The sequence below is a fragment of the Paroedura picta genome, chromosome 4 (assembly GCF_049243985.1).
Source record: "Paroedura picta isolate Pp20150507F chromosome 4, Ppicta_v3.0, whole genome shotgun sequence".
Classification (NCBI taxonomy): Eukaryota; Metazoa; Chordata; class Lepidosauria; order Squamata; family Gekkonidae; genus Paroedura; species Paroedura picta.
Window position 1 is genome coordinate 113,491,702 of NC_135372.1, and position 25,763 is coordinate 113,517,464.

Consider the following 25,763-nt stretch of genomic DNA (forward strand, 5'->3'; position numbering starts at 1 on the left):
TTTCCAATTACAAAGTATAATAGGTCTGATGCAAACAATAGAGTTGCTTGCACAAGGTTGCTACACCAAGATCTAATACTCCCTTTGGAAACAGAACCTCTAAACCAATGAATCTTGAAGGTTCTCCTGAATATTTGGGTAAAATTATAGCTACATTTTATATTTGACTCAGCAACCCATTTACATCTGATGAGGTGAGTTCTGATTCATGAAATCTTATTATAGAATATATGTTGTTAAAGCAGGGGCCACTGGACTCCTGCTTTATTCCAATATGTTTTTACTTTCCTAAACATTGTGTTACTTTTTATACAGGGACACCCCTACCCGGTGGCAGCCTTTACCAGGGACTAAAGCAGCCATGCTAGTCAAAGTCAACAGTCTGAGACAAGTAAATTCCTCCTCGAGCAATTCACTTCAGATGCAGGGCAATGTAGAAGTTAGCAGCCAGAAATCTCTACTTCCAAAACCAGTTCTTTATGCTCAGCCTCAGCCTACAGTCCCAAACACATCTGGTCAAAAACCAGCAGCTCCAGTAGAAACAAAGCAGTCAATGCAGATTAAGAAGACAGAGAATGGAGGGTTTTGTTTAGTGTTGACTAATGAGCTCCCTTATCAGACTCCTTCGGGGAATCAGACTCGAGCATCACAGCCTGCAACTCCCAAATATGCTACTACAGCACCAATCTATGATGAGCCATCAATTGATTCACCAATATATGATGAACCCCCTGTAGATATGGACACTGGTGGTGTAAATGTGAAGGGGACAACTCCACAAATAACACCAAGCAACAGCTTAAATAAGAAGCCACAACAAATTAAATTGTTACAACATCCAAGTATGCAGCAGTCGCAAGCTGGGAAAAAACATGTGAGAAATCCTTCTACTACAGAATACAGCCCTGTTGGAAGAGAATATATTAAACACATGGTCAACATAGACCAATCTTCCAAAGGTCCTCACTCTACAGGAGCAATAGTTGATGGCATTGCTAAACCACAGCTAGGACACCTGAGTTCCAGGGACAGCTTTAAGCACTCTTGGAAAATTCTGGAAGCTAATGTTCTTAAAAATATGGAGGCCCACCATAGCCGGCAGAACAGTCTTCAGACTCAAGAATACCCTACGGTTATAAGTCAGCAAGATTCTGGCTATTCAACGGGACCTTCTCCAAGCCTGAGAAAGAGAAAAGGGAGACGTCAAGCTCCAGGCCAGGGAAGGCCTGGATCTGTGGGCAGCAGCAGTGAACTGAGTGCTCTGAATGATAAGCTGATTGCTGAGATGCGTGCTGTGGTTAACAGATCTGCCGCTTGCAGAGGGAGCAAAGGTAGCCTTGATGCAGAAATGCTGGAAAATGCTAATCTGCCAGAGGGAAATAAAATTAAGTTTCAATCAGACCGCTTGAAAAAGTGCAGCAGTAGGAACTCAAGAGACGATATGACCTCTAGTAACAGGTCACTATATAGACCCAGAATGAACAGTCGAGGGAGCCTTTCAAATGATCCGACAATACTGCAAGACACCGTGAGGCAGAAGAGAACCTATGAAAAAATAGATTCCTTAGAAAAGAATATGGCCAGTCAAACAAACCTTTCTTCATCGGACGCAGCACAAATATCATCCCAGGTACTTACTAATAGTTAAGATATCTGATTCTCAATCTGACCAAAGATGAATCTTTCTACAAACCTGAAAAATGGCCCAGGTTTGCAGAAAAATCTGGAATCCAGTATATATATATGTATACCAGGAGACAAATGACTGTCTGAAATTTTAAGAAATGGATGCCCTCAGTGGCCATTGCTAGGTAACAACAATGACATTGCCAGCTTTCTGGCCTTGATTTCTGTCAATAAAAAGCAATTGGAAAAGGCAGAGCCTTTTCTAGTGCTTTTCTGGCCTATGAAAGTGAACTTATTGGAGTCAGACCCAGCTGATTGCTACTGTTCAACAGCAGCTGCCCCTTGAAATTTTGTGTGGTATACTGGCTGAAGTTTCGAATTAGGATTAGACAGTCCTTGGAATCCCCATTGTGGAGATGGAGGGGCAGAAAAAAGGTAGGTTGGTAGATAGGTGAATGAGAGAAGGAAGCATGGCAAGGTATGGATATTAGGGTTGCCAGGAGGATGGAAAGGGGAAATTGTGTGTGGGGAATCGGAGAAATGAAGTACCCTATACAAGTCTTTGAAGGTTCCCCACCATGCAACTGTGCAACAGCCAGACTTTTCCCAAGGAGAGGCTTCCAAGAATAGGCAGGGAGGGAAGCCTGACATGGGGAGATATAAAGGTAGCTTGGCCAGTGGATGGGACAGAGAAAAGGAAGTAGGAAAAGGGGAGTAGCTTTCAAGGAAGGGAAAGAGGGAATAGCAGGGAAGGGGAAAATGACATATGCCCCAGAACTCCTTGCAGGTTCCCTGCTTGAAATCTCTATCATCAAGCCATAGTCATTTGGCAATAATGGCAAAGCTTCTGCCAGTGAGTGGCAATGATGTCTTAATACCACAGAGAAACTAGGCAGGAACCAGAGGGAAAAGATTCACCACTCAAAAGGCCACTGTGGTATTCTAAGGGTTCTTTCAAAGGTATGTTGTGCTATAAATCTTTAAAACTGCCCAACAAATGTAGAAGCATAAAGGAACGACTTTCTTGTGTCTATGAAGCTCTCCAACAGTGAGCTGGGCAGGCTTTTGATTAGTTTACACAGATTATCATTATCGGCCAGTCAGCTGATCAGCATGCCCTATCACTCACTGACATGCTGTCTCCTTTTCCTGCCTCTGCCATCAGTCTCTGCCATCAGTTGCTGTTACTCCCAAAGTTTCCTTAACCAGCTAGGTTTGATCCTCCAGCTTGGAGTAGTGGTTAAGCACGGTGGCTTCTAATCTAATGAGCCAGGTTTGATTCCCCACTCCTCCACATGCAGCCAGCTAGGTGACCTTGGGCTAGTCACAGCCCTGATAGTGCTGCTTTCACAGAGCAGTCATGTCAAAGCTCTCTCAGTCCTACCTACCTCGTAGGGTGTCTGTTTTGGGGAGAGGAAGGGAAGGCAATTATAAGCTGCTTTGAGACTCTGCCTGGTAGTGAAAAACAGGATATAAAAAACAACCTTCTTCATACTCTTATGTCCTACATTGATCTGCCTGTGGTACAAGTCTAGACTCCTGATAATAATTCATGGAGAATATGGCCTGTCAGCTGTTCTGTAAATTTTATTCTTCCTCCCCATTACCCTTGCCCTCCCATATTGCCCAGATAATACTCCATTATCAACTTAAAATCATGCATTCTTCAGATTTGCTTCAATTTGACATCCAAACAATTCAGACATTCTCATTATAAAAGTTGGGAAACTGATGGGCTGATGTTTTTCCCCACAATTTCTGATTTGTTTTCCATTGCAGGGTGGAGCAATAGAGTCAGATTCCCAGCAAGAGAATAATGACCAGCCTGGCACAAACATGGGGTATCAGTTTCCCTTCCATACCATACGGAAGCCTATCTCTCAAATCAGCATGGCAGACTGGGCTTCCAAAAATTTGAATATGCACACTCAGGGCATCTTTCGACGAAGGCTCTCTATTGCCAATATGCTTTCCTGGAATGGTGGATCCATCAAAAAACCAATGCTCATCACCAGCGACCACACCATCAAAAAGGAAGCTTGCGAACTATTTAAACTGGTACAAATCTACATGGGTGACCGACAAGCCAGAATGGACAGGGACCATGTGGCTTTGATCACTGTCACCAAATGCTGGAGCATTCAAGGCTTACGGGATGAGCTGTATATTCAGCTGATCAGACAGACGACGGACAATATGTGCTATCGAAGTCTCACATGGGGCTGGGAGCTCATGGCCATCAGTTTGGCCTTTTTTTCTCCATCACCCAAATTCCAGTCTTACCTGGAAGGCTACATCTATCGCCATCTCAGTCCCGTTAATGATGAAAATAGTAAGTGCTTCACGTCTGTGGATTTCTTTTCTCTACATGCCTAAAATGCATTATACTACAATACAGCCTTGCTTAGCAAGGCTATGTTCTGCTTCCATTTCCTGCTGTGGACTAGGGTTGTGCGCTTCAGCGTCCAAAGCGGCCGTTCCAGCCTGAATCAGGCAGCACTTTTTCTTAAAAGGGGACACAAAGTGGCTTATAGAAAAAGAAGCTAAAACCCAATCACAGCATTATGCTTAAAATATCTTATAAATATGTAATAATAAGAATTAAAATTTAAACCAGACCAGTTAATAAACATTCAAAACTTTCAGCTGCCTTCAAAACCTACCTAAAATGTTATTTTTCAGGATTTTCTTAAAGCCAACTTAAGGCTTTTGACAGTGATGTGGCAGACCCTGAAAAAGTCCAAGACCAGGTAGTGGCAGAACAAATCAGCTTGAAGGGATGAAACAACCCAAAGACTCTCCTGTGCTGAACTAAGGAGCTGTATGGGGAAATGCAGTTCGGGTTGCAAGGGTGATAAAGTTACTCAGCCTGGCAAGAGAGCAGTGGGGATGGCTTGGGATGGCTAGAGATACAATAAGAAGAACGGATCCCTGCCTAAGGCGAAAGGCAAAGAAGGTGGCATGCATCAGGAACAGTGCTGCCTGGGATCCAGAAGGAGGCGGGGGGAGGAGGGGTGAAATTATCTCCCCCTCTCATGCTACCCAAACTCAACCCCTTAAATCTCAAGGTATTTACAAAACCAGGGCTACAATGACACAGACTGCTGCATATCTTTAATGGTAGGGCATAGTTGGGGTAAGAGGGAAACAAGGAGCCAGGGGAACCCAGGCCTGGGCTGCCGCTTGCCAGTCTGCATTCCCCTCCCCTGCAAATATTGCTGCCCCTTCTCTCTCTAGGCTGGCCCAAGTCTTCTCTTCCACCCACCGCCCAGTAAATATGTGCTAGACCATGTTCACTCTTGGGGAAGGAAATTGGAGGAGATTGTTTTTGACAATTGGGGGGGGGGGTGATGCTAAGGAAGAAGTCCTGATGCTCACCCTCCTTTTCTAGAGCCTGTTGTCTTTGGGCTTTACTATTAGTAGAATAGAAATCACTACCAGCACTCATGTCACTTTTACAACAAGGATAATTGCTGGATTTTCATCTTGCTGTTTCAATAATATCAATTTAATGGCTGAAGGAATTCTGCTCTAAAGTTGTAAAATTCTTACGTAAAGTAAAATGTTGGGGATAGGGTGAAGAGAGTTTCATTGTATTTCCTTCCACATAGTTGAGCAATCTGAAATTTCTTGAAAGAAATGATTAACTAGGAGGCTTCAGGCGGTTCAGAGAGCAGGCTTCCTTCTTTTTTATACCTAGCTTCTGATTCTGATTTTATAAAAGTTAATAGAAGCCATAATCTTACTACTACTGAATGGTATCAAAGAATGGTGTGTGTTTCAGCTGACCTTTAGTTAAATCAATAATTTGAGAAATAATTTTGAAAATCTGAAATTTGGAAAACCACATTTTACTGATTCTGATGCTTTGCTGGCAAATGTATTGAAGCACTAAACTGATTTAGTAGTGCATGGATGTTTACTGAACACCACCCCCTTTATACCATGGCTCACTGAGTAACGGTAAAAGAGGGCAATGAACACAAGACTCTTTTTTTGCCATCACTTTGTCAACAATGCTTTTGATTTTCAGTTACCCAGCGCATTAAGGAGCTTCTGGATCTGAAAAACAAAAAGAACTCAAAATCCAGGAAAAAGAGGAAGCAAAACACAGAGGATGAAGGTAAACAAAAAAATTGGGTTATGAGTGGGGTTAAGAAGGAAGAGACACAGTTATGGGTCTGTGTTTTTCCACCATTAGCTTCAAGTATAGTCGTATGTGCTTTATTATTAGAAGAATCAGATCCAAGGTTTGTACAAACATCAACTGTTCAGGAATGAACAGAAGTATAAAATAGCTGCTGGGGAAATTTGAACACCATATTGGATGGAGTGCTTCTTAATAATTTAAACCACTTCTAACTAAATTTACTTGCAAGTTCCACTGATTTCAACATGGCATATTTACAAACAAATATGTATTGGACCCCACAACCTCATTTATGTGGAGCAGTCTACATCTTTCCATCCATCTTAAATAGTCATTGACTATAAACATTGGAGACATCCAGCAGAAATATTAATTTGGCTATCTCTCTCCTCTGTGTTTATGGTAGTTGGGCTTCTTCTTTCCGTCCCGCAGAGAGTTCTGAACAAGTCTGTGATAGCTGATTAAAAAACAAAACTTGAGAAGGATGAGGCTGATAGAGTATTTGTTTTTCAGGTTCTTTTTGTTTCAGAGGAGCTAAGTTCTGCTAAGAAACTTTTCCTGATTCACAGAATCCCATGATTCCCTCTGATGGAAGGGAATTTTTTTTATTCTAGCTGAACATAATGATTTTACTGTTTGCTTCATTGATACATTGAATGTCTCTCCCAATTTCTATTAAGCTACTTCTGTTTAGAAAAGATTTCTAACATGAGAGAGCTCCCTATGCAAACACTACAGTAGAAAGATCCCTTACAACTTGAACAACCTGACAATGCAATCCTAAGTAGAGTTACATCCTTCTAAGCTTCCGTGGACTTATAAGGGTATGACTTCACTTAAGATTAGAATGTTATGAGTGCTTCTTGAACACCATTTGTCAGGTGGGACAGTAATTTGACATTTGGAGCCATATGACATGGGGATTAAACATGCATCAGTGAGGCTCCTTATATATATGCTACTAGTTAAATAATCTTTTAAAACAACAGAATAATTGTATACATGTTCCTGAGAGAGACTGCAGATCAACTCTTTATGTCACTCTCAGAATAGCACATTTTATCTTCAGGACTCCAGATGTGTCAGAAAACAAATCCGCTTCAGTGAGAGCCTATCAGCATAGACAATGCATATGCACTGGAGATGTTTCCTGTTCTCCATCGCATAGATTAAGTGGACTCTTGAGCCTTGGAGAACTAAATTTAGTTACTGAAGGAACAGATTCAAGCCTGCTGCACAGGAAGATTCTTGCATGCCCTTGCAAAGAGCAGAGGGTGAAGGGATAAACAGTGGAGGTTGTTTTAGTTAGGATCAACAATCAAAAGAAATTAGATAGTTGCCCATTTCCAACTAATATTAACTGTTCGGGGGACAAAATGAGATTGTGCTCATAAAAAAAAATGCTACAGGATTACAAATGTGAAGGTTTGTGTGAAAGTCTTGCAGCCATTTATACACTTCTTGAACACTGCTGCACATAGACATCAATGTGCAGCAGCTCATTCGGAGAGTTTTTTTTCTGGATAACAGAAATGGGTTTTTAAAAAGGGAGCTGTAAACCAAATGTATTTATTTCTATTAGGTCTACCTATCAGCACTTATGCCAGATACTGTTACAGGAAGCTACAAAAGGTTGCAGTCACTGGAGGCAAAAAGGTGAGACAGCTGTATGTTTTAATCTAGTAGTCTAACGTGAAGCCTTCCCTTGTTTCTTTCACCTTAGGGCACCTTGCTGCCATCACCTGTATTGTGACAGTAGTAAAGATCTAAGATTGGTAAATTGAAGGCATTCGTTCATGACTAAAAGATACTGTCATTATGTGATCAGCAGCCTTGGGCTTCATCTGCCCCTTCTTGCCCTCCCTTGTTGGGTAGAATTTACTGTATTTGCTGGCGTATAAGACTACTTTCCCCCCCTGAAAAACATGCCTCCAAGTGGGGGGGTCGTCCTATACGCCAGGTGCACTTCAGTTGGGATAGACATAGCTGCCCATAGTGGCCTCCCGATGCCCGCCCACCTCATTCTACATACCATCCAGTATCGCGTGGTATCCAGCGCGGACACAGCGGTTCTTCAGCGAGGCTGTGGCGAGTATCAACAGCGAGACAGGAGTGCCAGCCTTTTTGGCATGACCGGCTCGTTCTGCTCAGCGGGAAGCAGTGGCGCTCCGGCTTGCACATTCGCAGTTGCACACTAGTGCCAGTCACAGGGAGATGCAGGGGCGGGCCGGAGGCGCTGCGGTCGCACTGCGGCTGTACAATGGTGACAAACTCTATATTTTGAGTGGAAATGTTGGGGGGTCGTCTTATACGCCCAGTTGTCTTATACACCAGCAAATACAGTATATGGTTTTCTGCCGCATCTTCTTGTTTTCTATTCTGTTCTTTTTATGCCTGTGGTTTTAAGGGGATTTTATTGCAGACTTTTATGCAGATGTTTTGTAACCTGCCACAACTGTGTAGTTTAGCTGGCACACACCATGTGTATCTGTTAAAATAATAATGATAGGGAGCCCTAAATATTGGCTAAAGAGAGATTGAAAATATCCTTTTGTCCTTTCCAACAAAATCTTAACTTCAAGAACAGTATGTTACTTTACTAACCACTCTCTGTTCATGTATTTAAACTATCACTTCACAGATTCTAATATTTTTTCTCCTTCTGGAACTGCAAGGGGCCCTGTTTGTGTTGCAGAAAAGAGAAACCTGTGAGATACATGCTTTGACATGTAGTTTAGAAAGCAATGGCTCTCTGCCATGGTATAATGAGTTTAGAATTATAATGTTTGATGATTCCTCAGTTCCTTCTCCTTGAAAAGTCAGTGCCCAGTATACATTTTTATGAACAATGCACCTTAGTGCCTGCCCAGAATCTTTGCTTGGTGCCAGCATGGTGCAATGGTTAGGAGGGCTGGCTTCTTAACTGGTGAGTTGGGTTTGATTTCCTACTCCACCTCCACATGCAGCCAGCTGGGTGACCTTGGGCCCTCCACAGAACTGATAAAGTTGTTCTGACTGACAGTAATATCAGGGCTCTCTCAGCCTCACCTCCTTCACAGAGTGTCTGTTGTGGGGAGAGGAAAGGGAATGTGACTGTAAGCCACTTTGAGACTCCTTCGGGTACAGAAAAGCAGCATATAAGAACAACCTTCTGCTGCTGTTGCCACTGCTGCTGTATATTTCTGAAAGTTGAACCCAAAGAACCTTGTCCTAGGACCTTGTACCTGCATGAGTGGCCAGCCGATACACGTTGCTTTCTTGATTCCAACCTGTATCATACACTTGAGTTTTATTTCATCTAGAATTCCAGCATATAACTAGCAGCAAGTGAAAATGTCAAAGAAATACAATTTAGAGTATAGACTTTCAAGAGTGTGCTAGAATTATGGCCCCAAACATGTAATGTTTTTTGTACAAAATATCTCTCTTCTTTTAGCACCCCCAATTCTCCTACAAGATTCTTAAACATTCTTCTCTTTGAGGCTTCTATCTTATTTTCTCATTTATCTCATTGCAGAACGTATACAAAATGCTTTTGCAGAGGCTAGAAATATTCAGTATGACTGTTGGCTCATCCTGATCTTATGAGTGGCGGTGTTATTCTGTTTTTAGGGACTTCGGAAACCTACAGTTGAAGAGATAGTCCATGCCAAGAATGCCATTGTGACCCCTTCGCTGTTTGGCAGTTCTCTGGAGGAAATTATGTTGCGGCAGCAGGACATGTATCCAGATAACAAGCTGCCTTGGGTACAAACACAGCTGTCTCAGCAAGTTCTGCAACTAGGGGGTGAGAAGACTGAGGGAATATTCAGGTGAGCTTAGCTTACTAGAGCTGTTTAACTCAGTCATGATTGGCTCCATTACCATTTTGTAGCTTGACTTGGACTTTGGCACACACAAGATTTCTCCTCAAAGCATAAAATAAAATTGCAATAGTTTCAGCAGAGGAAGCAGCATTAACACCAAATTCACAAAACCCCATTTACGAAGCATCGATTGTTCCACAATAAGTTGCCTTACAGCACTGTTTTACAAACATTCCCCCGGGTAGATTGATATTGAAGAAACTGCCTCAACAGAGTGCCTGTTATTTCCGGCAATAAGGAGATTACTATCTGAAGGTGCAGTCAGTGATCCTGCGTGACAAGGAGTAAAACAGCCACCACCTTTGACCATAGAAAGATAATAAGCCTATTGCATCCTTCCGTTACGCTTCTGTGCCCAGCAGCATTATTTTGGCTTAAGGAAGGTTCTCCCATCTAGCTGGAATGTTTCAGAGGCAGAACACGCATTCATTCTTTTGCACACAGTAACGTTACATAATTGGACTTTCTCCCTTTGTATGCACACGATGCAGGCACTGTTTGTGAAAACAGTTTCCTGACCAATGTATTAGGCAGTGTAGTGTTTCTTTTAATTTTTTACTCTATGTAGCTTTGGCCCCAGTCCTTTTAGAGTAAATTTACAGCATGTATTAGCAGTGAAGCTGTCACAGATTTAAGGTTGAAAACAATTTCATTGAGGACATACCAGTACAAAAGGTAATGTAAAGTAGTGGATGGACAACAAAACCAGTTGTAAGAATAAGTGTGGGGCAAGAGTTGTCTCTCTACTTTCATGTCTCAGTGCTTAGTTTTCTACCCTATGCCAGCCCCACCAGCATAGCCATAGTTAAATCCCAGACTAGAAAAGGACATATTCTATATCAGGGTTTCATGATGGCCCTGGAATGGTTTCCCAAATGTTTGGGGGTTAATTATTTTAATATATAGTTCAAATTTGTTAAACATTTATTGGATGATATGACCATATACGGTTATGTCAACCTGCCACCCCCTCCCAAAATGGCCAGTGATGGCCCTGGAGGGGGTGGGATGGGGAAGGGCCCTGGGTGGGCATGTATACAGCTATTCTTCCCAACCATATTCTGTACGATTGTACCACTTCTGGGGTTTCTTAAAGAAGCATATTTTAGGGTTTTCTCAATGGCTACAAAGTTGAAATGTCTGTTCTAGATGAACACAGAGAATGCAATACATTCAGCAGTGATGCCTACATGTTTGCTGTGGTTTGTTCCCCTTGTTCCCCATTACTGCCTCTATATCACTAAAAGCTGTTATTCCAGTGGTTCTCAACTTGGAGGTCAGGACCCCTTTGCGGGTCAAACGGCCCTTTCACAGGGGTTGCGGCAGGGTGAGCAGCTTGGCCGGGGGGGGGGGGCACCACAACTGTTGCCGCTCCTCCTGAAGGCGCCCGCCAATTTGTATACAATTTATAACCAATTTATATACAATCGTGAACAATGGATTTTCACCCCATTGGGTCAGTTTCATTTTAATTTCTGTGAAAGAACCCTTGCTTAATTTTATGGTTGGGGGTCACCACAACATGAGGAACTGTATTAAAGCGTCGCAGCACTAGGAAGGTTGAGAACCACTGTAGTTATACCATTGTTGGAGCCAGCTGGGATGGGGAAGGGAAACAACAGGGAACATCCTTTGGTCTTTTAGATTTTCCTACAGTTTCCCTTGTTCTTTTTTTTCTCCCTCAAAGGAGAAACATAACTGCACTATGGGGCTTTAGTCTCAGCAATGAAGCAACAAGAAGGCCAGGAACGGTAGTAAAAAGTTGAGATTTTAAAAAACATTAACTGTTTTGATTTTAAATCTGCATTATCTTGAAGTATGTATAGCAAGGAGCTATATTTGGATATAGCAGAGATAAATTTTATATAGAAAATATTTGTAGAAGTATGTGTTGTCAAATTGCCAACAACTTCTAGCAACCCCAGCAAGGGGCTTTTCAGACACGTGGGAAGCAGAGGTGGTTTGCCATTGCCTTCTTCTGCAGAATCTTCCTTGTTGGTCTCCTATCTAAATACCAAGCCTGCTTAGCTGCAGAGATTAACAAGATCAGACTATATTATGCCACCTTCCCTCCATTCACAGAAGATATTACTGCTATTCAAAATTGAAGAAAGTTCATGAAGCCTTGAAGTGTTGTAGGTGGTACATTTCTAAATTTCTTTGAGGAAGTACATTTGACATCATCTACTATTATTGCACAATTTCTATTATACTAGTTTGGCCAATGGTATTCTTATCAAATATCAGAGTCCAATAGCACCTTTAAGACCAAAAGATTTATTCAAGGTGTGAGCTTTCAAGTGCAAGCGCTCTTCGTCAGACTAAGAACTGACCATCATAACAGTAGGAATATATAAGCAAAAGTTAATTCTGTTACTTTAGTAAACTGTGTCACAGCATCCACACATAGCCACATGATAATTCCCTGCCAAACCAGCCAATCAGACCCCTCGAACCCATTTGTAGTTCACAAAGACATATCAGAAATAAAAACTGTCAAAGCTGTCCACGGCTACTTCAGACCAACATGGCTACTCATTTGAATCTTATCAAATATGTCTGTCTCTGCTGCTCAGGTGCTCTAGCTAGTCTCATATTTCTGTCTTTTGTTCCTATATGATGTATTCCTTCTGTACAATTGTTCCTTTGGGTTCTGCTTTCAGAATTCCTGGTGACATTGATGAAGTTAATGCTTTAAAACTACAGGTGGATCAGTGGAAAATTCCTGACGATCTTAGTGATCCCAATATACCAGGTATGAAGAAATCGTTTAGCTGTGCTCATATTAGGACAAATTTAGGGAAAGAGATTTTTGAGAAGAGAGATATGTTAGATTGGTATTTATATGTTTTGTAGTGTTCATCCCCTGCACATATTTCAGCCTCAACAAAGCTTTTGGTATCAGCCTCAGAATCAGGAAAAGTGAGATAGTCCATAATAAATAAGAATAAATACTAATGTAAGCCATTTCCCCTTTAAGCTTGAAAGTAACTTAAAATTTCTTACCACTCTATCTATGGGAGGTGGGAGGTATCTTTTTGGCTAATTTATTTCTGGTACTCTTCCCATGGGTTTGATCCAGATGGAATTTTCCATCATTAGAACAGAAATTTCCTGCTACTCTTCTCCCATTGCATCCTAGTTATCTCCACAAAATATTACTCTTGAGAGAGGGGAGACCTTAAGGAATAATGTGAGGGAGGTCTGCAGTGGAAATCTGTGGAAAATGTTTGATTAGTCTGGGTCCAACACTCCTGGTTTCATCTAAAAAAGCAGAGTGAATTGTCTTTTATAGCATTAGGAGGAGGTATTGTGCTTTAATCAAAGAAAGATCCACCATGAAGAAATAACAGCTGTATATTAGATTCTGTCCTATCAGACATGAATCCATATTGTCCAGCCCAGAGACATTATTTGCTATACTGTAGTTGTTGAAAGTGTCTTTCCCGTTTCTGCCCACGCTTGCAGCTTCTCTGCTGAAGTTATGGTATCGGGAGCTAGAAGAGCCTGTCATCCCACAGCAGTACTACAAGGAGTGTATTAGCAATTATGAGAACCCTGATGCCGCTGTGGCAGTGGTGGATCTTCTACCAGAGCTTAACAGATTGGTCTTGTGTTACCTCATCCACTTCTTACAGGTATGTAGATAGAGGATGTCTGTTTCCACTGTTAAAGTTCTTGGCATTGGATAAAAGAGAGACCCCCACACAGAATGACAACTCAGGCACCTCTCATTCTACCCATGTGGTTCTGCTCTGTATGTCAAAGACCTGAACATTTCAACCTGAAATTCTTCCAGCATGTGCCTAAGTTGTTACTTGAGGGCCATTATCTCCTTTCTGGAGTTCTTTTGTTACAGAGTGCAGCCTGCTAGCTGCAGTAGAATGTGTCCTTCAGGGGCAGGGGGTTAGAGAGGCCAAGTCTTCAGGGTTCTGCACAGAGTTTACATTAAATAAATTAAATAAATCTTTATTTTTATAGCCCAACCTTCCTGAACACTCAGGGCAGGTAACAACATATAACAGTCAATACAATATAAAACAATATATATATTCAATAAAAAAGTTTTATATTTCAGTAGCCCCCAACTAGTTTAGGGGTGTGTGGAGGGGGGGGTCAGATCCTTAAAGGGTGGATCTTCCACTCCATTTTCAGCAGTTAGTCCGGCACTTCTTGGTGGCCCATTAGGGTCTCAACCATAGGCCTGATGGAACAGTTTTGTCTTGCAGGCCCTGCAGAATGGGTAAAGGTTCTGCAGGACCCTGATCTCTCTCAGCAGAGTGTTTCACCAGGCTGGGGCCAAGGCCAAAAAGACCCTGGCCCTGCTCAAGGCCAGTCTCACCTCCTTTGGGCCAGGGATCCTAAGCAGGTTTTGGTCAGAAGATTTTAATGCCCTTTCATGAGCTTGTGGAAAAGGCAGTCCCATAGATATGCCAGCCCTAGACCGTTTGCCTTCTACATTCTATTTTTATTTGAGCTGCTTCTCCTCATTTCACAGATTTTTTCTCAGCCAGCCAATGTGGGCAAGACCAAGATGGATGTAAACAATTTGGCCATGGTGATGGCCCCCAACTGCCTGCGATGCCAGTCTGATGACCCCAGAATCATCTTTGAAAACACCCGCAAAGAGATGTCGTTCTTGCGTATGTTAATAGTGCACCTGGACACCAGCTTTATCAAAGGCGTGGTGTGAAGGGCTGGCTTCAATCAAGAAGGCTCTTGCCGATATTACCTTCTGTAAGCCTTGGAACATCCAACCTTCAGGCTTCTGTGGCTGTAACAGACATTTCTTAGGTTCAGCAACAGTAATTTCAGAGAAGTTCCATGGTAATGCAAGTGAATTGTCATACCAGAAAGGGTAAGAAGGCGTCAGCAAGCCAACTCCCAGTCCATACTCTAAAGAGGGCACTCTAAAGAACTTTCAGAAGATATTCATGAGAAGATGGAGTTCTAAGGCAAACAAGCTCCTTCATAAACAAAATACCAATGTTGAGCTGTGTTGCATATTAAAAGTGGAATTTAATGGGATCCTACCCTCTAGAACTAACAGCTCTCAGGTACTAGGATTTTATTTCCACCACCTGAAGATTGGTTACTATCCCAGTTACGCTTTCAGTCTCAGAAGAAATAATAGGCTACTGTGGAGCCTATCCTGCCTTAGAGCTAACCTGCACAAGCCAGCTTTGCTGTTCACATGGATGACTGCATCCTTCCCCACCTGCCTTTTCCACCTTTCAGGATGCCTCTCTTACTAAAGGCTCAGTTGTGCAGCTCAGGGTTGGTTGTGGTTTACAGTCCACATTTGCTGCCCTCAAGTTGGAGTACTTTTATTGTTCAGTTCATATTAGAAGGACCAAGAAGGCAGCTCAGTTGAAAGCCACGGTCAACATCAATATTATACAATGGTAAAAACTGTTGTGGCTGGAGTTTGGGATACAGCAAATGTTTTGGAAGAGAGAGAGTGTGCCCCCTTTTTTCCCCTGCCATATTGTACCATTCTGTTTAAATCTTTTTACCCCAGTGTGCTACTTGGTTATTTGTGCCAGAGATCTTTCTGTCCCTTTACACAGCAGTGTAAATAGTTAAAACTTCCAGAGTAAAACTTTTCCTGCATGGAAAACTGCATTCGTTGCCTCAGCTGCCTTTCTTATTGCTCCAGTAAGGGTTAAAATGGAGTAACCACTGGGAAAAAGCATTAGTAGTCCAAAGACTCTCTTTGACCTCAAGACTGCCTTTTGTATTCTGTCTGTCATTCAGGCTTATTTGGAGATTCTGATATGGGAGTAACGGTCCACTGATACAAGGGGGGAAGTGCTGAGCAACATGCACTGTGTGACTGTGGACTCCATTCTCCCCTATCTTAAAAAGTTGTGCTTTTCCCACTGAGATGCCACTCCTCTGACCATTTGCCCCGTAGTCAGTGGGATCCATGTTGACTAAATTGAAGAGGACTGTTGCCATTTCTGCTGCTCCTTTCTGAAAACAGGAGCCTTCCACATTCATTTCCTGTGTCACCTTTGCAAGCAGGCGTAGCTCCTTTAGCAAAACCCGTAGACAGATCCCCCGGAAGATGGAATCAATCCAAGATTATTCATTCTTACAGTCAGTGATAAGCCATTTTTCTGGGTCAGTGACAATTTGATGGATCTTGAAATTAGTCCTATTGAAAGAGTGGTCGATCTGGCCTTTCAGTAGGAGGAGTGTGTTTCCCTTTGTCATCCATATACTGTGAAACATATTGTACCATCTCATTATATGGAATAAAAACTTGCTACTGTTTCCTTTTTTGAGCCAGTTCTGTAAATTCAGATCTTTTAACACTGTGTGTACGGTAATGCCAAAGCCCCCGTTACTCTTTTCCCTTTATAGTGTGCCTTTTCCTTGGCTATCTTTTGAGATTTTGCTTTCTTTCCATTCAATGATCAAGACATCTTCACTTGATCTGGAGTGGAGAATGATGATTCCCAGTACTCAAGTAAGTCCTTTTTCCAAGGCCTAAACTGCAGCTTACATAGTGATGAACATCTCCCCAAAGTTAAAAAGTGTGCATTAGGCAGATAAAAGTCAGCTTTTATTGTTTTGTGCTATTTAATCAAGCAGACTGTGTTGCCTAATGGTATTCCCTTTTTTCTCTAATCTTTTCCTGTTCTTTTAAGAAAAGGTCTGGTTTTCTTGTGTGCGCGCAGCTTCAGGGATCCACAGGTCTGAACACTGCTGGATTGTGAGAGGGGCAGGGGTTCAGGAAGACTCAGGTTTGGGTCTTGACAGTGTGACATAACTTTTTTTTTGTATATATCCCTACCCCCTGCTTCATTTCACTGATTGCCACTAGTGGGGTGCTAGGGAAATGTCACCATGATATCATGTCCCAATTTTTTCCAGCTACGTGTTACCAAGGAGAGACATCTCTGTTTAATTTGCAGTTTGGGATTGACTGAGCCAATTGGATTCAGGCATTCACTGTGACATGTCAAGGGTGCTTTGTACTGTTTCTTAGGGACAGCTGCATTTTATGAAGTAGGTCAACATGATCACTCCGAGGAGCTGGGTGCTATCCAGACAGGTTCCTCTGCCAGAATTCGGCCAGTGCCCTTTAGAAAAAATCTGAAAGGGGACCTATCTCCCTGTGCCAGACACTTAGGGAGGCAATATTATACATGTTTATTTGGGAGTCAGCCTTACAGACTTCGTGGGACTTGCTTCCAAGTAAACGTGTAGGATCAAATGTTAAAATATTAGCTGAAAAATATTTCCATTGAACTTCATAGAACAGGAATTCCTGAGTCTTGCTTCTGTTACAAAGCTAACAGAATAATTCTTCTCAATTTCACCCAGAGCATATATACATCCAGTAAATTGTGGATATGAAAATTGACTGTGTTTGTGGCTAAGCAATAGGGTAACCTACAGGTTGCACAGATGTTTCATTCTATAATGGGAAATGCTTAGAAAGCAAAATCTTTTTGAACCTGTTTCAAGATGCCTTCTGGATGTGTACATTTCCCAGATTCAAACTTGACAGGCAACTTTATGGTGGATAATGAGTAAAATTCCCCCTAGCACTTAGGTATAGCACAACCATAAACAAACGGTTTTATATTAATGTTTCCCCCTCCCACCAGGGCTGTAAAATAGGCTAAAAACTACACTGGATATTGTTTTCTTTTTGCCAACATGTTTGTAAATGTGAATCAGCAAAACATCCTGTTCATTATTGTTATTAAAGAATAATTAAGCATAATGTGTGGTTTAATCATTGACTTCAGTATCCTTTTGTAATCTGGTGTATCAACATGTAGTTTTAGGCTACATATGCCAGTGAAGGCACAAATCAGATGATTTTACTCTATCTCTAGGCATACCAACGGCTAATTTTTCACCTCTCCAAACCAGAATAATTGTCTGGATCCAAGTGTATTATGGCAAATGACCCATTTTACCATTCCATCATGAACAGCTAATTGTAATTCAGACTATTCTACGTTTCTTTTAACACATTCAGCTGACTAAGACAGAGTCAGACTCTTGGCATATCAAGATCAGCGTTGTTTACTCAGATTGGCTGCAATTCTCCAGTGTCTCAACTAGACGCCTTAAATATCACCAACTACCTTATCTTTTTAACATGCACACCTAATGCTTTAGCACTGAGCTATGGTCCCTCATTTGCAGTTTGTGCTTATGACCCAGTGCTCACCTAACTTTACAGACATAGTAATGTCTGTATGTTTACAGACATAGTAAAAGCAACCCGTTTATACATACCAAAGTATTGTATGGACATTAGTCATTGCCTCCCAAGTCTTATTGACCCAGGAGCTATGTATAGTGTCAGACAATTGCCAGATCTACAGCCCAAAAGATGCAGCAGTGAGGACAAAACAGCAGAGGAAATGGGGTTTTATGAGATTTAGGGCTTGTAGTCAGGAACATCTTGGGGAACAGCAAAACCAACCATCTTTTTCACTGACAGTCACCCAATACTGAATTTGCAGAATGCAAGCCTTGTTGGCTTTCAGGGGGCACATGTATGCATGACAGGAGAGTGCCTGACAGGCCAGCCTAAGAGAAAGGGGCCAACAGGAAAACCATTGCAATTGCAGAGGAAAGCTTACTAGTGGGATTGGAGCCTGTGTTAGGAAAGGAACCTCAAGGGTTAACCTTGGCTCAATAACAAGAGAAGGCTAACAAGCAGCCAGGGGATCAGGCAGACCAAAGTGCGAAGGTGGGAGGAGAAGCCGCACTCTCTGAGAGTATCTGGCAAGGCTATCACAGGGCAATTTCGATCTATGGGTGGATCTAGCAGATATACTGTGAGGCAGAGGGGAAGGCCAGTGTCAGTATTAGCCAAGCAGGCTGTTATGTTTGGGGTGATAAGAGTCTCTCTATAACCAGCTTGTAAATTACAGATGACTACAACCACTGCTGCTGCATCTGGTGGACTCTGTTTAGTTATTGCAACCAGGAACAAAGGTGAGAATATGGACAAATGTCCACTCTCCAGCCTTTTATGGTTCATAGTATGGTTGGTGGTTGATCTTGCCCATTTGCTGAGAAGAACCTATAGAAGACCCTGAGCAGATTATTGGAACTAAGGCAAAAGGAGACACAGTCCTACAAAAATAAAGGTCAAAGGTCAGTACCTTGAAACTGACCCCAGTAGTTGATAGGCAGCCAATGCATAGACTCATATAGTTGGAAGGTACCTCCAGAGTCATCTAATACAAGCCACTGCACAATACAGGAAACACAACTATCTGCACACCCACAATGGCCCCAATTCCATGCCCAGATGATGCCCCCCCCAAAAAAAACCAATCCTTGGCTACTCTGGCCTGGAAGAAATTTGCCTCCCAGCCCTAAAGTGGCAATTGGCATTTCCCTGGCCATTCAGGAAAGGGCCACAAGAGTCAAGTACTGACCATCTCTTCTGCTCACCCACACAATCTGCCTAAGTTCACAGAATCAGCATTTCTGATGACTATCTGCATGTAGGGGACCAGGGAACCAAACCCAGCTCACCAGATTAGAAGTCCACACTCCTAACTACTACACCAATGTATACTACTGCCAAGACAAGTCTCTCCCATCCTATGATGAATTTGATTTTTTCTGCCAAAAATCAGAACTGTCCATTTCTACTGAAATTCATTTTAGCCCAATTATCCAGTGTCAAGATCATCCTGTATCCCGATTCTGTCTTTTGCTGTGTTTGCTACCCCTCCCAATTTAGTATTATCTGCAAATTTAATAAGCATCCCCTCTATTCCTTCATCCATCCAAATGATTTATAAATACGTTGAACAACACGGCTCAGGACAGATCCCTGAGACAATCCACCTGTAACTCCTTGACAAGAGGATGACGAGCCATTAGCCATTAGCGAGCACCATTTGGGTGCACTTTATCAACCAGTTACTGAGCCACCTAATAGTAATAGGATCTATAACACATTTTACCAATTCATCAACAAGAATATCATGTGGAACCTTATCAAGAGATAAACTATGTCCACAGCATTTCCCTGATCCAGCAAGGTAGTAACATTCTCAAAAAAGGAATTTGACATGACTTGTTGAGAGAGCTGTGCTGACTGTTAGAGGCTCGTGGGGGGGGGTAGTTTACTCCTCTACTCTCAACCACTGCCCTAACGTTCTCTGATCACGATGATAATGTTTAAACATCCCTTCAAAATGATACAGACACGCCACAACAATGAAGTGTGTTGTAAAGGGCTGGGGGGGGGATGAAGTAAAGGGCTGGGGGGGAGAAGTCCTTCGGGGCCCACCTTCAATTAGTTGAAGGACCACATGTGGTCCGTGGCCCACAGGTTGGGGATCGCTACTGTTAGTAATCACAACTATCTGCTCTAGCTACTCAAGGACTAACTTTTTGATGAATTGTTCTAAAATTTTGCCAGCTATCGACGTCAAACTGATGGGTCGGTAGTTACCTGGATCCTCCTTTTTCTCCTTGAAGATTGGTACATTTGCCTGCTTCCAATCTTCTAGCAAGCCACCTGTTCTTCAAGAATTATCAAAAATTCTTGTAGTGACTGATTAGTTGAGTAATGTATGTGCCCTGTATAACTCCTGATAATGATCATTCTGTAGTCTCTGGGCCAGCTTGGTGTAGTGGTTAAGAGTGAGGCCTTCTAATCTGGAGAGCTGAGTTTGATTCCCTGCTCCTCCACATGCAGCTAGCTGGGTGACCTTGGGTTAGTCAGAGTCCTGTTAGAGCTGTTCTCATAGAGCAGTTCTGTCAAAGGGGGTCTGTCATGGGGAGAGAAAGGGACAGTGATTATAAGTCACTTTGAGACTCCTTTGGGTAATGAAAAGCAGGGTATAAACACTCTTCTACTACTTCCAGTGCACAGCCATGCAGAATACATTGCAATAACCTATCCTCTATGTTACTGTGGCATGGATCTGCTCATTTTTAGACTGACTGAATGAAGCCATATTCCAGGATTGATTATATTGGAAGAAAGCATTTTTGTAGCTGTGTTTAACTTGCTGTTCCAGTAGTAATGCTGGACCCTGTATAAACTCTAAGTTCTTAACCAAGTCAGCAACGGTCAGCCTAAGTCCATCAAATGTGGGAAGTGCAAGGTCTTTCAGAACCTCAACCTTACCAACGAGCATTAATTCTATCTTATCAGGATTCAGTTTCAGTTTGTTCTCTCTTAGTAATTTAACCACAGCCTTAGATAAAGTTGATGGACAATAGATTCAAGACAAAGAAAGCAATACTTCTTTAATGAGTAACTATGGAGTTTTCTGCCAGGAGGCCTCTCAGAGGGATTGGTCCAAGACGGCGCATTGGGGAATACTGGGATGTCTAATGCATCAGCCAATGTCATAGTTCTCTTTCCTACTTTCAACTACCACCATCCAAGGTATTCTGTCTACCCCTTTTCTTGCTAGTTGCTTTCCCCCTGAAAATTCTCCAGCAGATAGTTGCTTTCCTCCATCAGTGTTTCAGACCCACAACCTCATGTGGCTTATCAGTGCAGTCCCACCACCTAGGAGGCAATAAGAGAGTCTTTCTGCCCATAACCATAGTCCATTACCCACACATACAACACAGAATGGAGGTATACTTTTTAGAAAACTCAGACTTCAACAATGCTCTGTGCTGGCAATGGGCACTGTTTACCTTCACAATCCTACTGAGACCTCCAAATATCTGTCTACCTTCTTCAATTAATAGCACTGTTGGTATTTGTTGGAAACAACGGATCTGTTCAAGGAAATACTGCCACTCCGTGGTCAAAGTACTAAGCAACTTAGACAGCTGCATGTATGGAGACTGTGCACGCTACACAATTCCATCGTCTTTTTTCTCTGCCTCAGATGCAGTTCAGTGATCATGTAGCCAATATTAAGGTGAGGTAACAAGGTGATCTATGTGACCATATTATAATCAGCTTGATTACAGCAGAGGAGAAACACTTAGTGGCAATATGCATTGTACTTTTGCATCCTTTAGAAGCACAACTCTTCCATCTTCCAATTAGGAGAAAAGGACTCAGAGATTTCGATTTCTACTTATGTCTGATAAAGACAGTGCTGACTCTCGAAAGCTCATATCCTGAAACACTTGTTGGGCTCTAAGCTGCTACTGGACTCCAATCTAACTGTTTGAGTGCAGACCAATAAATTAGGGTGCATAAGATGATTTAGTAGAATCATCTCTTAACTCCCCTAAGCTAGGTTCAAGTAGATAGCCATGTTGGTCTGAAGTAGCAAATCAAATGTTGAGTCCAGTGGCAACGTTAAGATCAAGAATTTTTATTCCAGTTGTAAGCTTTTGTGTGTACAACACACTTTGTCAGACAATTAAATGGAAATAACCAGACCGCACATATAAGGAGAAAGTTAGTTATGGATTAATACACAATATAATGAATATGTTTACTAGATAGCCTTACAAGAATAACAAACTGAAATCATAAAGTCACATTTAATTTGGGTTCATCTCTGGGTGAAAGAAACATTGTAAGGGAATAAAAAGGGAATAAAAATGTAAAGATACCTTCCCAGCTGTGGAACCTAGGACAACTTTACTCCCAGGATCCACAACTGGGAAAGCTTCTGCCCAGTAATATTTAATCTGGGCATTTTTGTTGCCTTACAATGTTTCATTCGACCAGAGTTGAAACCAAACTAAATATTACTTTATGACCTTAATTTGTTATTCCTGTAAAGCCTATGTTATCTGGTAAACATAATTATGCTGTGACTAACTTTCTCCTTATTTATATGATCTATTTCCATAGGAGCCTCTTGTGGCGCAGAGTGTTAAGGCAGCAGACATGCAGTCTTAAAGCTCTGCCCATGAGGTTGGGCTCAAGGTTGACTCATCCTTCCGAGGTCAGTAAAATGAGTACCCAGCTTGCTGGGGGGTAAACGGTAATGACTGGGGAAGGCACTGGCTAACCACTCCATATTGAGTCTGCCATGAAAACACTAGAGGGCGTCACCCCAAGAGTCAGACATGACCCAGGGGATACTTTTACCTTTATTTCCATTTCATTGTCTGATGAAATGTGTGCTCTGCATACCAAAGCTTACAATGTCTATATAAAACTTGGTTGGTCTTAAAGATGACATTGGACTCAAAATTTGTTCTCCCTTAAACTAATGCATTGTATTAACAATCACATGATTAAATCATAGCAAAAAGCAGTGACTCCCCAGCAACATGGCGTTTATTGATGTGCTTCCTGGTACTCATTTGTAATTCACCAATGTGCAACCAGATCCCGGATGCCAGATCCAGTGAGCTTAAACATGAAACTGCCATGCATTGGCAGGAAGATCCATTGTTTGCTCGTGTATATAAGTTTGGGTTTTCGAGGGGGTGTTCTCGATTCAGTTTTGATTCTTATAACACCATGATGAGATCTTAATAAAGAGCTGATTGAACTCCCAGTGACCTTGGCTTCCTTTGAATCCATGGATCTAACACCTGATGTTAGATGTAATAAGAACAGAGAGAAGAGAGCATGAGTCACTGCTGATGCCATCAGGGAACAAACTGCTTAAGTACTAAGCATAACTGAGAGGGGAATGCCACAGTCTCCTGTAGTGGTCTAGCAGTATAAAAATAAATATTAATTTTAATAAACATTGATTGTCAGCTCCAGCAGGGTCTTAAGAACATAAGACATGTCCTGCTGCATGACCAGTGTTCCATTTAGTGAAGCACTATGTTTCACACAAAGCACAACCAATTGGCCTGGTGGGACAATGGACAGGGCATAGAGCAGGGGTAGTCAAACTGCGGCCCTCCAGATGTCCATGGACTACAATTCCCAGGAGCTCATGGGAATTGTAGTCCATGGACATCTGGAGGGCCGCAGTTTGACTACGCCTGGCATAGAGTTTAAAGCCTCCCCAGATGTTGCCTCAGCACTGAAATGCAGATGGCTACTGTCTCTGGATATGGAGGCTCTCTTAGCCATCTTAATTACAAGGTATGAAGGCCACAGTGAATTATGCAGAACTGGTTTGTGTGTGTGTGACGGAATCAGATCTTTTATACTATTTTTTTGCCATTTTCTTACAATCACCATGGATTGTTAAAGCAGAAAAAGACTGCAACAAGAAAAAATGGAAATATAGTAAAATATAACTAACAAGGGTTTGGTTGTAGTTAATTAAACTGGGGCACAAAGGAAGGGTGGCTTGTTTATTAAGCCTGAGAAATTATCACAAGTAGTTAATTTTAGAAAACTTAGTTTAATTTACACCCCACCTTTCTCCTCAAAGGGCTTACATCACTCTTGCCTCTATTTTATCGTCACCATAGCCCTGTGAGGTAGATTAGACTGAGAACATGTGACTGGCCCAAGGTCACCCAGCAAGTTTCCTTGGCAGGCTGGGGATTCAAACCTTGGTCTCCAATATCCTAGTGAAGGGGTCCCAAAGCTTTTTGAGTCTTCAGGCACCTTTGGCCTTCTGGCATGAGATAGTGGGTGTGTGATATCTGTGGATTCAAAGAAGCGAGGACCACTGGGAGTTCAATCAGCTCTTTATTAGGATTTCAGCATGGTGGCATAAGAGGCAAAACTGAACTGAGAAACCTCTCAAGAACCCCAAGTTATACACAATTGCCAACAATGGATCTTCCCGCCAGTGTGCGTTATTGGCCAGTTTTGGTTTAAATTTACTGGATCCCGATATGGAGGATCTAGCAGCACATTGGTCAATTACATTGCCTGCTCGGATCCTACCTCAGACCTCATGCTCAATCCTCGGTAGAATCGTTAACAGAACCACATGCATAACAGGGTGCAACCACAAAATGGCTGGCATTGAAGGCAGAGCCAGCCACAAAATAGCTACCACTGGCACTGAACCCAACCACAGAGGATGTGCAAGCGCAAAGAAAGGAGGGGTAATTTTAGAAATACACTGGAAAAGAGGGATGAGAGAGAATATAAGCAACACTGTCTTGGCAGCTGCTCCAGAAACTTATTATTAATTGCATTTATATGCAGCCCTTCCCTGGCAGCTCAGGGTGGCTCAAAAGACTGAAATATTCACAACATTATATGAATAATATAACATTTTAAAATACTATTACAGTAATTTAAAATAAACTATTGCACCACACTGGCTCTAACTATCCACTTTTTACTGGGATGGATTCTACCAGTCAGATAAAGAAAGTTTATTTTAATGTTTAGGTCCCAGGTTCCAGTTTTGGTCTGAGTGTCAATCCTTCCTCCACCTCTAGTTCCTCTCTTGTTGAAAGAAGAACCACTTAGGTTGAAGGAGGCTACTTCAAGAATGACAGGATCCACCCTCCCAAATTTTCCCTCTAATCCCCCACTACGCAGTCCACATTCTGCTGTGTATAAACGCTATAATCTCCAGCTTGCTTGCTGCTGAGCAGGGCTTGGTGTCTAAATGAGCCGCCGCTGAGGCGCAAAGCTTAGAGAGGGAACACTCCAGTGCCACCCCCTTGCCTTCAAGTCGCAGCCGATGTGTGTCAAGAACCTCGTAGGGTTTTCCCAAGGCGAGAGATATTCAGTGGGAGTCTGCCGTTGCCGGGCTCTGTGAGGCCAGACTTAACTTTCCCGGTTGTCTCCCTTCCACGAACTAACCAAGGCTGCCCCTGCTTAGCTGGACAAGATCCGGCTAGGCTAGGCCAGCCCATCAGACCCAACCAAGCGTCGCCTAACAGCGCGGGAGCTTCCCGGTTTAGCAGAGCTCCAGTTCCAGCGGGCATCCTGCTAGGCGCCATTTAGCTGGTTCTGGGATCAGCCATTATACGGCGCGTGTTCTGGCTTCTGGGGTTTTACTCGGCGACCCACACGGCTGTTGCCAACTTTTTTGCACACTTAGAAGTCTATTGCAGGTAACTGCATTGAACCCGGGGGCGTGTGAATCAGGGCTGCGGGTTAACGGAGACAGTCCGGCCTTCCAGGCATCGGCGCGGCGCTGGCGGGCCAGCGAGGAAACCAGCGACGTCTCTTCGCTCCGGCCAGAAGGATGCAGGCGGCGGCGGCGGCGGCAGGGGAGACGCCGCTCCCCCGCCTGGGACCCAGCTCCCCCGCCCGCCACAGGCCCCGCCCCCGGCCACAGCCCCGCCTCCCGGCGGACCCCCTC

The 25,763-nt window shown here is 42.7% G+C and overlaps 1 protein-coding gene across 3 annotated transcripts in view; it reads left to right on the forward strand.

Moving 5' to 3' along the window:
* Positions 1–17,383, forward strand: part of LOC143836209 (rho GTPase-activating protein 39-like) — a 102,612-nt gene extending 85,229 nt beyond the window's left edge. For all 3 annotated transcript variants that reach the window (XM_077335211.1, XM_077335209.1, XM_077335210.1), the window contains 8 exons: positions 316–1,630; positions 3,406–3,958; positions 5,660–5,749; positions 7,359–7,432; positions 9,389–9,588; positions 12,306–12,397; positions 13,111–13,280; positions 14,141–17,383. In XM_077335211.1, coding sequence (XP_077191326.1) covers positions 316–1,630; positions 3,406–3,958; positions 5,660–5,749; positions 7,359–7,432; positions 9,389–9,588; positions 12,306–12,397; positions 13,111–13,280; positions 14,141–14,335 — 2,689 coding nt within the window. In that variant the 3' untranslated portion in view covers positions 14,336–17,383. The remainder of the gene's footprint in view (positions 1–315; positions 1,631–3,405; positions 3,959–5,659; positions 5,750–7,358; positions 7,433–9,388; positions 9,589–12,305; positions 12,398–13,110; positions 13,281–14,140) is intronic.
* Positions 17,384–25,763: the final 8,380 nt, after the last annotated feature.